This window comes from Salvelinus alpinus, chromosome 6 (genome assembly GCF_045679555.1).
Source record: "Salvelinus alpinus chromosome 6, SLU_Salpinus.1, whole genome shotgun sequence".
NCBI lineage: Eukaryota > Metazoa > Chordata > Actinopteri > Salmoniformes > Salmonidae > Salvelinus > Salvelinus alpinus.
The window spans coordinates 15,475,224-15,487,624 of record NC_092091.1 but is presented as its reverse complement, the minus strand read 5'-3'; the positions used below and the strand labels follow the sequence as shown (position 1 = coordinate 15,487,624).

Sequence of the window (12,401 nt, the reverse complement as noted above, 5' to 3'; positions counted from 1 at the left end):
CCGTTTTCAATAGAAACGTTCTTAGACTGTCTAGAAAACTGGACGACTATACAGAACATTGAAGGAAGGCTGAACTGAACCAACCAGAAACATGGTTAGCAGTTAGCAAGGCTCACGTCTGAAATGAACTCCTGAGAGCCAACAACCGACCATCGCCATGGAAATGCATGATTCGCACCATACCCTAGTTAAGTCCAATACTATGAACCCTTCTCTCTACCCACCCTACCATCTGATCTGACTCCCTGCCACTCGGCCGACCATGACGTCATGGAGACAGCTGAGAAGCAGATTCCTGAGGTTGCCTTGGCGACGGGTAGTGAAACAAGGGTTACTGTGTACTCTGGGGAGTGGGTAGTGATGTCACAATGGGCAGATGAGAAACTCCCCCTCTGAGAGCTAACTGGCCATTCTCAGGAAACCACACTCCTCATCTCCATTTGGAGAATATTATCACATATGTTTAGTTCCCAAGACAAAATGATGAGGTAGATTTATTATCCATGGTTAACAGTTTTGGAAGAAGGTATGTTAGTCCCCAAATAGTAAGTGGATTGTTTATTCCATATATGAAGATATTAACATTTTGAGGGTCAAAGAAACATTCAATCAAATTCTGTGTTCTTTTTTTATTAAAGTGAGCAACAACAACAAAAAAGACCACTCCAGTAACTTTACTGACTGACTGAAGTGTATCGTACAGTTTTCTGCTATCAAATACAGAGTGCATAATATACTTACATAGCAAGGGAGCTAGGCATAACTTTGAACTGATTCACAAGAATCACCATTATAAGCTAAACACAATACAGTACGATCAGCCATTTTCAATATATTACTTTCCATTTGACGCAGACACTCTGTGGAGGCAGAAAAAGAACATTATGACCCCCCCAAAAAAATTATATAATAATTAAAAAGAGAAAACACTGGTGAGTTTATAATGAATTTTCTATAAATTGAATTGAACTATACATATGTATTCCTTTCCGTATGGTTTCTGTAAACAAGTGGTCACCAACCATTGAGTGAAGATCACTTTGAGTCAAAATGGAAGCTGAGATCTACTGCTCAGATTTGTTTTAAACATGACTTAGAAAACGTAAGCCTTTGCAACATTAACCAATTACAGTTCTGTAACAATGAGGTTTGTACAGTAGGCTATAGGCCCGATATTTCCATGCCAATGTTTTTCTTCTCAGACCATTTGGAAATTCTATTTAAAAAACGTGATTCAAAATGGGAAGACTTTGCCTTCCTGGCGCTAGGGCTGCTGAATCAAGTGCACCTACATCTTAAAACCTAAAACAAATCAAAAATAAAGTGCAACTACCACCAACAGCGCAAAACAAATAACAAAATAGGAACGCAAGGCTTTATTGTTTATTTTTTTACAGAAATGTTTGGTGATTGACTAGGAATGCCTTGGAGATCGACCACGGTTGGTGACCACTGCTGTAAACAAAGAGTGGACAGACAGTATAGTACGTATACAGAACTCTGCCCTTAAGTAGACCGAGACACAGATGTCCACCAGAGTTTACGTCAATTTAATTCAAAGGAAATTCAGGAAATGAAGTGGACATGGATTTAGAATGGGATGTGCCCTTTATCCGCATTATCAATTCAATTCCTAAATTGACAGGAATAAAAAATGAACTGATCGTAACTCTTAGGGGCCGGACTCCCAGACTCAGATTAAGCCTATTCTCTGATTTACAAGCACTCTCACTGGAGATTGTCCATTGAGCATGCCTTTTATTCCAGGAGTAACCTTAACCTGGGCGTGGGGAAACCGGTCCAATTGGTTTAAAGTCCGACCTCTTGAACTCTTCACAGGGCAGTTGTAACTTTCTGAAGGAGGTCATGACCTTTGACCTCTCAGCAGTGGGTCCCCACGGTGGTGTAGGAGGAGGATGCCTCCCTGTGGATGGTGCTGAATGGTGACAGCTCCAGGTCGGTGGTGGTGCACTCGTGCTCGTTCTCCTCGCTGGTGGTGGCGGTGGTGGAAGACCTGGGAGGGCCGCACTCGTTACAGCAGCAGCAGCAGCAGTCCAGGAAGGCCCGGCTGAAGGGCTGGTACAGGCAGAACAGCAGGACGGGTGTCACCGCCGACTTACAGAACAACAGCAGCTGGCTGACCAGGTGGAGAATGTCCAGGGTCCGTCTGGGCACACCCGCTGCCATGTAGACTGTAACGATGTTACAGATGTTCTCAGGGATGATGCAGAAGCCGTAGAGGATGGCCAACGCCACAACCGTGCAGTTCATCTGGTTCTCCAGCTGGAGCTGCTTCTTGTTGCCACGCACACAGGCCCGCTCGGCCTGCTGGATTTTACGGGCGGTCACCAGGGAGCTGCCGATGGTGAACAGCGTTGGCAGGCAGAAGTAGCAGCCAAAATACCACCAGAGGCGGGCTCCGTCATAGGTCAGGCCCAGCACGTAGAGCGTGTCGGGGAGGTCGGTGGAGATACGAACCACGCAGCGCTGGCAGGGCGTCACATCCGGAGGCTCGCCATCTTCAGTGACCAGCTGGTGGATCAGGAGCTCTGGCAGGGCCAATAGGAGAGCCCCGATCCAGATAACGGCCAGCTTGGCGGCCGTGGAGGCGCAGTTTTCAATCATCTCGTAATACATCTGGGCGTTGGTGGCGGCGCGAAGGCGGTCAATGCACAAAGCACACAGGGTGAAGGTGGTGACCCCGAGGGAGGAGACCTGGAAGGACAAGGAAAAGAGAGGAGGAAGTCAGACACTACTGTATGCAGTTGATGTGTTATTACTGCACATTAACAATACCATCAAGTTCTGTCAAAGTGCTTCATTTTTTAGAGAGAAACAAGTATAGACTGTATCCAGGCCCTAGGCTTAACACACCATAGAGGAGAGACTACTCCTAATTGCAATGCACCTTGGGAAGTCTGGTTGAAATACCAAGGCCCCAGAGCCATCTTGTTCTCTGAAAAGACCGAAAGAATGTGTCCACTGTACACCATGCGTGTTCAAAACACAGTTTGGAACAATTCCCATGTGACAATGGTACATACAGCACAGTATACTAGATGTCAACAGGTTTAGAGCGGGACAGCTCTGTTACTTACCGCACACGAGTTCCTAATCCCATACTGAGATGTTTGAAAGTAGCCATGAGTAATGATTTATGTGTGATACTTTAAAGAGTGGGAAGACTACAGTTGGGCGCCAAAAAGGGGAACTTTAGACTTTCTAATTATATCAAATTATAATATTGATGACTGTATAACATAATAAGGTGCACAGTATACCGTGTGCAAGGGAGCCCATGACACAGAGAGAGAGAGAGCGAGAGAGACTGTGGAAAGACTTTGATTTATATGCTAGGTCTTGTGACTCCCTCAGGGGGTTCTATTTATTGGGATTCGTTGATATGAACAGGTTTAAAATGAACTTTTCTGTGCCTGGAGGGGGGTATGAGGAAACATGTTTATCACAACAATGTGTGGACACCACCAAATATCCTTGCTATGTGTCATGACACACAAGGAATGCTTTGTCTCTAGTATCTTTCCCTCAATATGCTTGGTCAGCTTAAGTTGGAAATGTACTGCTGAGTAATTGTACATACGTAGCCAGTAATTTCATCACAGCTATGATCAAATCTGTTAAAACACACCATCACTCCAGAGACCCCAGCTAAAATTGGCTATTCATTATCTGACTTAAATGTATCTGCATGTCCAGATCTTATTTTAGCGAAGTGTTTTACCATTTTCTTTTCAGGACAACCAGGGAGACAAGTAGAACACAAAACAATTTGACATAAACAGTTGCATTCGTGAGTTTTACTGACAAATGTCAATAAAAAAAACAAGGTCAGCCAAAGCAAAAACCTGAAAATTTATTTAATTTTATATGAATGCTGTACAGAAATGGTTTGCTCAGTGGGAAATGAATATACAACTAGTCGGTGACAACTGTGTGGAGTTTGTGACAGCAACTATGTGAGCTTATTACAGTATTATAGACACTATGTCCTGGGATTGCCTATGATTTTTGTAGAAGACCCCTTACCTTGTAGCAGACCCCTTACATTCCTACGACTTATCTAGCTTGTGAGAAATCAAGAGAAGAGAGAGGGAGTGAGAGAGAGAGAGAGAGAGAGAGAGAGAGAGAGAGAGAGAGAGAGAGAGAGAGAGAGAGAGAGAGAGAGAGAGAGAGAGAAAAGAGGGAGCAATAGAGAGAGAAGATATGAAGGGATAGATAGAGAAGATAGGGAGAGATGGAGAGAGAAGAGTGAGGGAGAGATGAAGAGAGAAGAGAGAGGGAGAGATGAAGAGAGAGGGAGAGATGGAGAGAGAAGAGTGAGGGAGAGATGAAGAGAGAGGGAGAGATGGAGAGAGAAGAGAGAGGGAGAGATGAAGAGAGAGGGAGAGATGGAGAGAGAAGAGAGAGGGAGAGATGAAGAGAGAAGGAGAGATGGAGAGAGAAGAGAGAGGGAGAGATGAAGAGAGAAGGAGAGATGGAGAGAGAAGAGAGAGGGAGAGATGGAGAGAGAGGGAGAGATGGAGAGAGAAGAGAGAGGGAAAAATGAAGAGAGAGGGAGAGATGGAGAGAGAAGAGAGAGGGAGAGATGAAGAGAGAGGGAGAGATGGAGAGAGAGGGAGAGATGGCGAGAGAAGAGAGAGGGAGTGATGAAGAGAGAGGGAGAGATGGAGAGAGAAGAGAGAGGGAGAGATGGAGAGAGAAGAGAGAGGGAGAGATGAAGAGAGAGGGAGAGATGGAGAGAGAGGGAGAGATGGAGAGAGAAGAGAGAGGGAGAGATGAGAGAGAGGGAGAGATGGAGAGAGAAGAGAGTGGGAGAGATGGAGAGAGAAGAGAGAGGGAGAGATGAAGAGAGAGGGAGAGATGAAGAGAGAAGAGAGAGGGAGAGATGAAGAGAGAGGGAGAGATGGAGAGAGAAGAGTGAGGGAGAGATGAAGAGAGAGGGAGAGATGGAGAGAGAAGAGATGAAGAGAGAGGGAGAGATGGAGAGAGAAGAGAGAGGGAGAGATGAAGAGAGAAGGAGAGATGGAGAGAGAAGAGAGAGGGAGAGATGAAGAGAGAAGGAGAGATGGAGAGAGAAGAGAGAGGGAGAGATGGAGAGAGAGGGAGAGATGGAGAGAGAAGAGAGAGGGAGAAATGAAGAGAGAGGGAGAGATGGAGAGAGAAGAGAGAGGGAGAGATGAAGAGAGAGGGAGAGATGGAGAGAGAGGGAGAGATGGAGAGAGAAGAGAGAGGGAGAGATGAAGAGAGAGGGAGAGATGGAGAGAGAAGAGAGAGGGAGAGATGGAGAGAGAAGAGAGAGGGAGAGATGAAGAGAGAGGGAGAGATGGAGAGAGAGGGAGAGATGGAGAGAGAGGGAGAGATGGAGAGAGAAGAGAGAGGGAGAGATGGAGAGAGAGGGAGAGATGGAGAGAGAAGAGAGTGGGAGAGATGGAGAGAGAAGAGAGAGGGAGAGATGAAAAGAGAGGGAGAGATGAAGAGAGAGGGAGAGATGGAGAGAGAAGAGAGAGGGAGAGATGGAGAGAGAGGGAGAGATGGAGAGAGAAGAGAGAGGGAGAGATGGAGAGAGAAGAGAGAGGGAGAGATGAAGAGAGAGGGAGAGATGGAGAGAGAAGAGAGAGGGAGAGATGGAGAGAGAGGGAGAGATGGAGAGAGAAGAGAGAGGGAGAGATGGAGAGAGAAGAGAGAGGGAGAGATGAAGAGAGAGGGAGAGATGTAGAGAGAAGAGAGAGGGAGAGATGAAGAGAGAGGGAGAGATGGAGAGAGAAGAGAGAGGGAGAGATGAAGAGAGAGGGAGAGATGGAGAGAGAAGAGAGAGGGAGAGATGGAGAGAAGAGAGAGGGAGAGAGAAGAGAGAGGGAGAGATGGAGAGAGAAGAGAGAGGGAGAGATGAAGAGAGAGGGAGAGAGAAGAGAGAGGGAGAGATAGAGAGAGAAGAGAGAGGGAGAGATGGAGAGAGAAGAGAGAGGGAGAGATGAAGAGAGAGGGAGAGATGGAGAGAGAAGAGAGAGGGAGAGATGGAGAGAGAAGAGAGAGGGAGAGATGAAGAGAGAGGGAGAGATGGAGAGAGAAGAGAGAGGGAGAGATGGAGAGAGAGGGAGAGATGGAGAGAGAAGAGAGAGGGAGAGATGGAGAGAGAGGGAGAGATGGAGAGAGAAGAGAGAGGGAGAGAGTATTGTCAAGACAAAGCGCTCTCAGCAAATACCATCATCGTCAACGTGACAGCTATCCTCTAGAGCTGTGTCAACAGTGGCGGGCAGGCCTTGTCTAACTAACCTCTCACCTTGGTGTCCATAATGACAAATTGTCATGTGACAGAGCACTTAGTTGCCACAGGAGCCATTAGAATTAATTCCTCCACTGTTTGTGTAGTTATGCTCCATTAATTGCTTGATTAGCGAGTCGCTTAGCATAACGAGGATGCGTCTGCCGCTATCCATTTAATGTTCTTACCACGGAGTCTGTCTACTCAAAGAGACTCAAAGTGCTATGTCTGGGACTGTGGTTTTAAAATGGCCTACAGGTCATGTTGGCATAGAATGGGACTTACAAACACAATGACAATCACTGCAACTAAGCAGCTTACAGACTAGCGCTGGCAGTTTATACAGCATCACTCATACAGATCGTTTGGGTCGTTTTGAGGTTGTTTATTTGTCTTGGAGTCATTGTGTAGGCCTATACACTGAGTGTACAAAATATTAAGAACACCTTCCTAATCCCCCCCCCCCCCTTTGCCCTCAGAACAGCCTCAATCCGTTGGGGCATGGACTCTACAATGTGTCGAAAGCGTTCTGCAGGGATGCTGGCCAATGTTGACTCAAAGGCTTCCCACAGATGTTTCAAGTTGGCTGGATGTCCTTCGGTGGTGGACCATTCTTGATAGACACGGGAAACTGTTTAGCGTGGAAAAACCCAGCAACGTAGCAGTTCTTGACACAAACCAGTGCGCCTGGCACCTACTACCATACCTTGCCCATTCACCCTCTGATTGGCACACATACACAATCCATGCCTCAGTTGTCTCAAGGCTTAAAAATCCTTCTTTAAACGGTCTCCTCCGTTTCATCTACACTGATTGAAGTGGATTTAACAAGTGACATTAATAAGGGTTCATAGCTTTCACCTGGTCAGTCTATGTAAGGGAAAGAGCAGGTGTTCATAATGTTTTGTACACTCAGTGTATGTGCCCGGACAGATGAACTGTGCCACCTGGAGAAGGATTTTTAGCTAGATAATTTCCTCTTCCAAAAGGAGTGCGCTTCCTTCTTAATGAACAGAATTGAGTTTCTTCCGGGTGAATACTTCACACATATCCCATAAAAGGCACTCAGAACCAACAGTATGATAGTGAACCACAGCAAAACTATGTAATCTATCTTACATTAAGCACTTTTCCACAACAGAGAGAACAGACAGACTGCTAAAAGCAGGAGCTGAACCAAAGAGGTCTGTAAAGGAGTGGAGGATTGGACTCCATAAAACACAGACAGGTAAGCCCTAGCCCTAGGATGTTGGACTTGTGGAGATCTGAAAAGATGGGATAGGTGTAAGCAATAGTAAAAATTGCACATAGACTATCAGAGGACAAGGTGGGTCTGTCAACGTGTTGATTATACTTAATCCAATCAATTCAGATCTTTGTTAATTTTCATTGACGCTACTTTCACCAAGAAGGCTCAGTTGTTGAGCAGCATAGGTTTTACACTGTGACCTCAGACTGTATAAGGTGTTCCAAGTTCTTGGGCTGCATAACATCTAGATTAGTCCGGATTCCTTGGAACGTCCCTACCCTTACCCCGTCCCAACCTTGACATTGGGACATCCCAAGGATCTTGTTTAGACTTTTCCATATCATCTAGATTCGTGGGTGTTGTCCCTAGCTGCACCTGGGTCTGGTGGGTTGCCTTTTAGACCGTATGTGATATAACCAGCAATTCTGTTGTTTTTTGAAAGGTGGATATCCTGCCCTATGAGGCTCAGTTCTATGATGTGTGGTGTGTCAGATTACGCCTTTCTTAACACAACAATCACCATTTACTGCACTTACACAGCAAGCAGAGCAGAGCTCAGTCTTCTCCAACTCTGTTCAGGAGAGATAGTGGGTTTGCAGGCTTTTGTTCCAGTCCAGCGCTAATACACCTGATTCAGCTAATTTTGGTCTAGGTTAACGACCATGATTGGTTGATTATTTGAAACAGGTGCGTTAGTGGTCGGCTGAAACAAAAGCACACTCCGTTTCTCTCTAGGACCTGTGTTGACGATGCCTGGAAACTGGGTACAAACTGTTCACTGTCTGAATAGACCCCAGCGGCAATAATAGACCCCAGGGACAATAATAGATTTTCTTTTCATAATTTGGTCCTGCAACATTCAAATCACATACAGTATATGACATTCAGTATGTAGTACAAGTGTGTTAATACAAACCCTTCAGTTGGCAATGCTATGGCTACAAAATATAGACTTTACTGTATGGTTAGCTTTCTGTAACTCTGGAAAACATGTTATTTTAAAGGCCTGTCTTGGCTCTGTGTGATCCCTCATCACCTACATTTAACATTGTATCTTTTACAATAGATGGCTGACAGAAGAGCTGCCTTACAGCTGAAACAGACAGGTAAGTTGATGCAATAACGGGTGTGGGTCTGATGTAATTATTGAGGCCAAGTGAGTTTCAGACTACTGCCTTATTAGGGAAAGTAGTACTGTAACCGTATCCCTGACATAGCATAGGTCGCCTAGGGGCTTTTACCTCTGTAGCTAGAATAGTGACACCTCCCCTAAAAGTTTGGAACAACAGGTTGAGGTGACATTCGGGAGAAAAAAAAATCTAGACCTAGTATGGGATCCTCCAAATACTGCAAACACTTGAAGCACAGAACATTGTACGGTGTAAGAATTGACATAAAGTGAGCATCAAAAGTATTGGGACAGGACACATTTTTGTTGTTGTTGATGAGTGAGAAAGTTAGACACACAAATATCATACCCCCACAAAAATGCTAACCTCCCCTGTTATTGTAATAGTGAGAGGTTAGCATCGCTTGAGGGTATGATATTGTGCGTCTAACTTTCTCATTCATCATTATTCATGATTCATTCAGGACTATCCATAATCATGGTAGCATCCACATTAATGTAGAAGTGTTTAGAAACATATTGTATTCTTATTTATAATAAATGTGACTCTATTCATATCTATTAGGCACAAACTAACCTGAAACACAACCAAAACAAACAGCAAATGCATCCAATAAATATGTAGTCACCAGCTTGATGTAGTCATTGCGTGGTATGAATATGGGACCAAATACTTTTTACTACTTTAATATACATAATTTAATTTGTCCCAATACTTTTGGTCCCCTAAAATGGGAGTACAAAAAGTGCTGTCATTTTTAAACGGTTCACCCGATATGGATGAAAATACCCTCAAATTAAAGCTGACAGTTTGCACTTCATAGTCATGGTATCATTTCAAATCCAAAGTGTCACTGCCTCAACACTTTTTTGCTCACCATATGTGACATATTTCACAAGGAAGAGATGGTTATGACAGCAGACTTTGAACACCAACTTCATCACCCAATCATAACATTCAATCAAGTAACACAATAGCTAGTGGACATTATTACCTCAATATAGGGGATGATTTTACAGGAGAACTCCCCCAACAGCCAATTCTTGGTCAGTTCATGGAAGATCACCAGGGGCAGGCAAAAAAAGATGACAACAAAATCCCATAGGGCGAGATTGGCTAGGAGAGAATTTGAAATACTTCTCATGTAGTAGTTGTGGCACACAATGCACATGATTGCTATATTCCCAATTAATCCAACAGTGAAAATGATGACCGAAATGATCATGATGGCATATGCCCCATATGATTCTGCTGTTACGGGGTAAAATGGGTTTTTTACATCTTTCCTCCTAGTTTGAGGATTGAGAGGAATCAGTGGGGTATAGTCCTGGAGGTCTGGCAGAGTGAACTGTTCATAATCAGTGGAATGAAATGGCATGTCTGTTGACTGGTTCTGGGCCATAGGTTTAGGCAGCGGTTCCCACGTGGACAGCGGTGTGTCCAAAGACGCATCTGACAGCAAGGTTGGCTCGCTTATTTTGTTACCTTTTTTACTGCCATCCTTCGCATTTCTTCTCCGACGGTCTGCAGTTGCTCTTTTGTGTATGCAGATCCGGTTGTGCTCGTCACGGTGGTGTCCTCCTCGCTTATGTCTCGTGGAGGGCTTTAAATGAATGTATACACCATCTCGCGTTTCCATGGCTGCATGCTTCTCCGTGTCCAACTTTTCCTCCATCAGCCTTTTTGACTCGCCTTCCTCGGGTAACCAAATGGGTTCTGTTCCATTTGACGAATTGCTTTTGCGCATTGTTATTTCATTCATAACCCTTTTCGTATTGAATGAAGTCCCATTTAAGTTATCCATCCATGTCCTAACCACATCCCAATAGGATGAACTTGGAGTATGCACCCTTTTATTGTCAATTTCGTTGATAACTCTGCCATACGACGAGTGCAATCTCTGACTATCACTATCGGTTTTGTGTAAATTCCCGATAGTGACAGCGGTTTCATAATGTCTAGGAATCAAATTTGTCTTCTCCCCGTGTATTTGCTTGAACACATTCTCGCTCCAAAGAGAGAAACACAGTAATCTTAAGAGTAGTACCAGCATTGTTTATTCTAAAACACGCAACAATAGTATATTGTATTCCAAATATATTTATCCATGGATGATTACCACATCGGAGAGACGACAGAAACAAAGCCAAACCTTCATTCCATAGTTGTCAACACCACTTCGAATTAAATAAAGTGCACTTGGCAATTGACAGGTGCGTCTCCGAAATGCGACAAAGTAAAGTTCAACAACGGTTGTTTTCTCACCATGTGAAGTAGGGTATGTTTGAATTTCGTCTGTGCCTCTGAATATATAACAGATTGTAAAAGGGTTAAATGGACACAAGATCGCATTTCCTATTCAAAAGCATTTGCTTCTAGGTCCGAAAAGCGCCCTGGACGGTTATTACTGGTACCCACGATCCGGGCGCCCAGAGTCGGAGATGGAGTGCGTATTGTCCGGGATGTGTCCGGGATGTGCCAAGCTCTGTCTGGAGCTGCGCACGTGAGCATCACGGAGAGAAGAGACGGGCTCCCCTGGCGGCTAACCCGGATCTGTTCAACTAAATCAGTCAGCATCACTCAACCACGTCAGACAATGTTTCTCCTTGAAATAGTAGTAGCCTACAAATGTTTTTTTGTTTTGCTGGAGGTTTAACTCTGTTGAGAACCTCGAGGGCGTTTTTTTGTGCAACTTTCCAACAACATGATTCACTGCAACTAGACGTTTATGTTCAGCGTGGTGGCTTGTTGTATAAGGACTACTGTACACATCAATGGATATGGCCTGGACTGCAGGACCACAACGTGTAAAAGGCATCTCACGGTTGCGCTGTATTGGGGCGCTCGGGTTCATGGAAGCAAAGCATTCATTGTCTTTTTGTGTAAACTAAACAGGGGTCCATGCTTTCAGCAATTCCAAATACACCAGCATACTATTGGCTATACAATTTTACCGCCACATTCAGTGGACAGGAGTTAAAGTAACTGTCCAGGGCATATATGTCAGAGTCAAGGCCCGCGGGCCACATCCGGCCCGCGAGAAGGTTTTTTACGGCCCCTGGGATGATCTTGATTTATTATTAGAACCGGCCCGCAGACCGCAGCAAGCCGGCAGCCCGCAGATCTTTTACACGCACCAATACTACATTTCCCACAATGCAACGGTGACGCACCGAGCAGTAGGCTGCTGTGTAAATGAGATGGAGCTGCCTTGGGAAAAACTCGTGGGTTTGACAACCGACGGAGCACCTGCGATGTGTGGACACAGGAGCGGACTGGTGGCGAAGATACGGGAAAAGATGCAAGAGGAAAACGCGACAGGTGAGCTGACAGCTTATCATTGTATCATACACCAGGAAGCGTTGTGCGGTAAAGCCTTGAAAATGGAGCATGTAATGAGCATCATCACGCGCACAGTTAACTTTATCAGAGCCAAAGGTTTGAATCACCGCCAGTTCAAGGCATTTCTGACGGAGTTAGAAACGGAGCATGGTGATTTGCCTTATCACACAGAGGTGCGATGGCTAAGCCAGGGAAAGGTGCTTCAAAGAAAAATTTTTCAATGAACATTCGAACAGTCCGGCCCTCGGCTTGTAGCTAAATTTTTTATTTGGCCCTCCGTCCATTTGACTTTGACACCCCTGGTCCAGGGTTTCCAGATCTCTATGAAATATTACTTATAATTAATTACAATATGAGTGGAATAGTTTCCTTCCAAAAAACAGTAATTAAGTATGTT

General features: G+C 44.8%; 1 protein-coding gene across 3 annotated transcripts; it reads right to left on the bottom strand.

Moving 5' to 3' along the window:
* Positions 1-609: 609 nt before the first annotated feature.
* Positions 610-11,181, bottom strand: LOC139578211 (prosaposin receptor GPR37-like). Of its 3 annotated transcripts, none has more exons than XM_071405529.1 (2): positions 10,928-11,181; positions 610-2,715 (listed from the first exon to the last, which is right to left on the bottom strand). In XM_071405529.1, the coding sequence occupies exons 1-2, from the start codon at positions 11,012-11,014 to the stop codon at positions 1,882-1,884; spliced, it is 921 nt and encodes a 306-aa protein (XP_071261630.1). In that variant the 5' UTR covers positions 11,015-11,181; the 3' UTR covers positions 610-1,881. The 3 variants fall into 3 exon arrangements, with proteins under 3 accessions (XP_071261630.1, XP_071261631.1, XP_071261629.1); XM_071405530.1 differs by having other exon boundaries at positions 10,148-11,179; XM_071405528.1 differs by having other exon boundaries at positions 9,657-11,177.
* Positions 11,182-12,401: the final 1,220 nt, after the last annotated feature.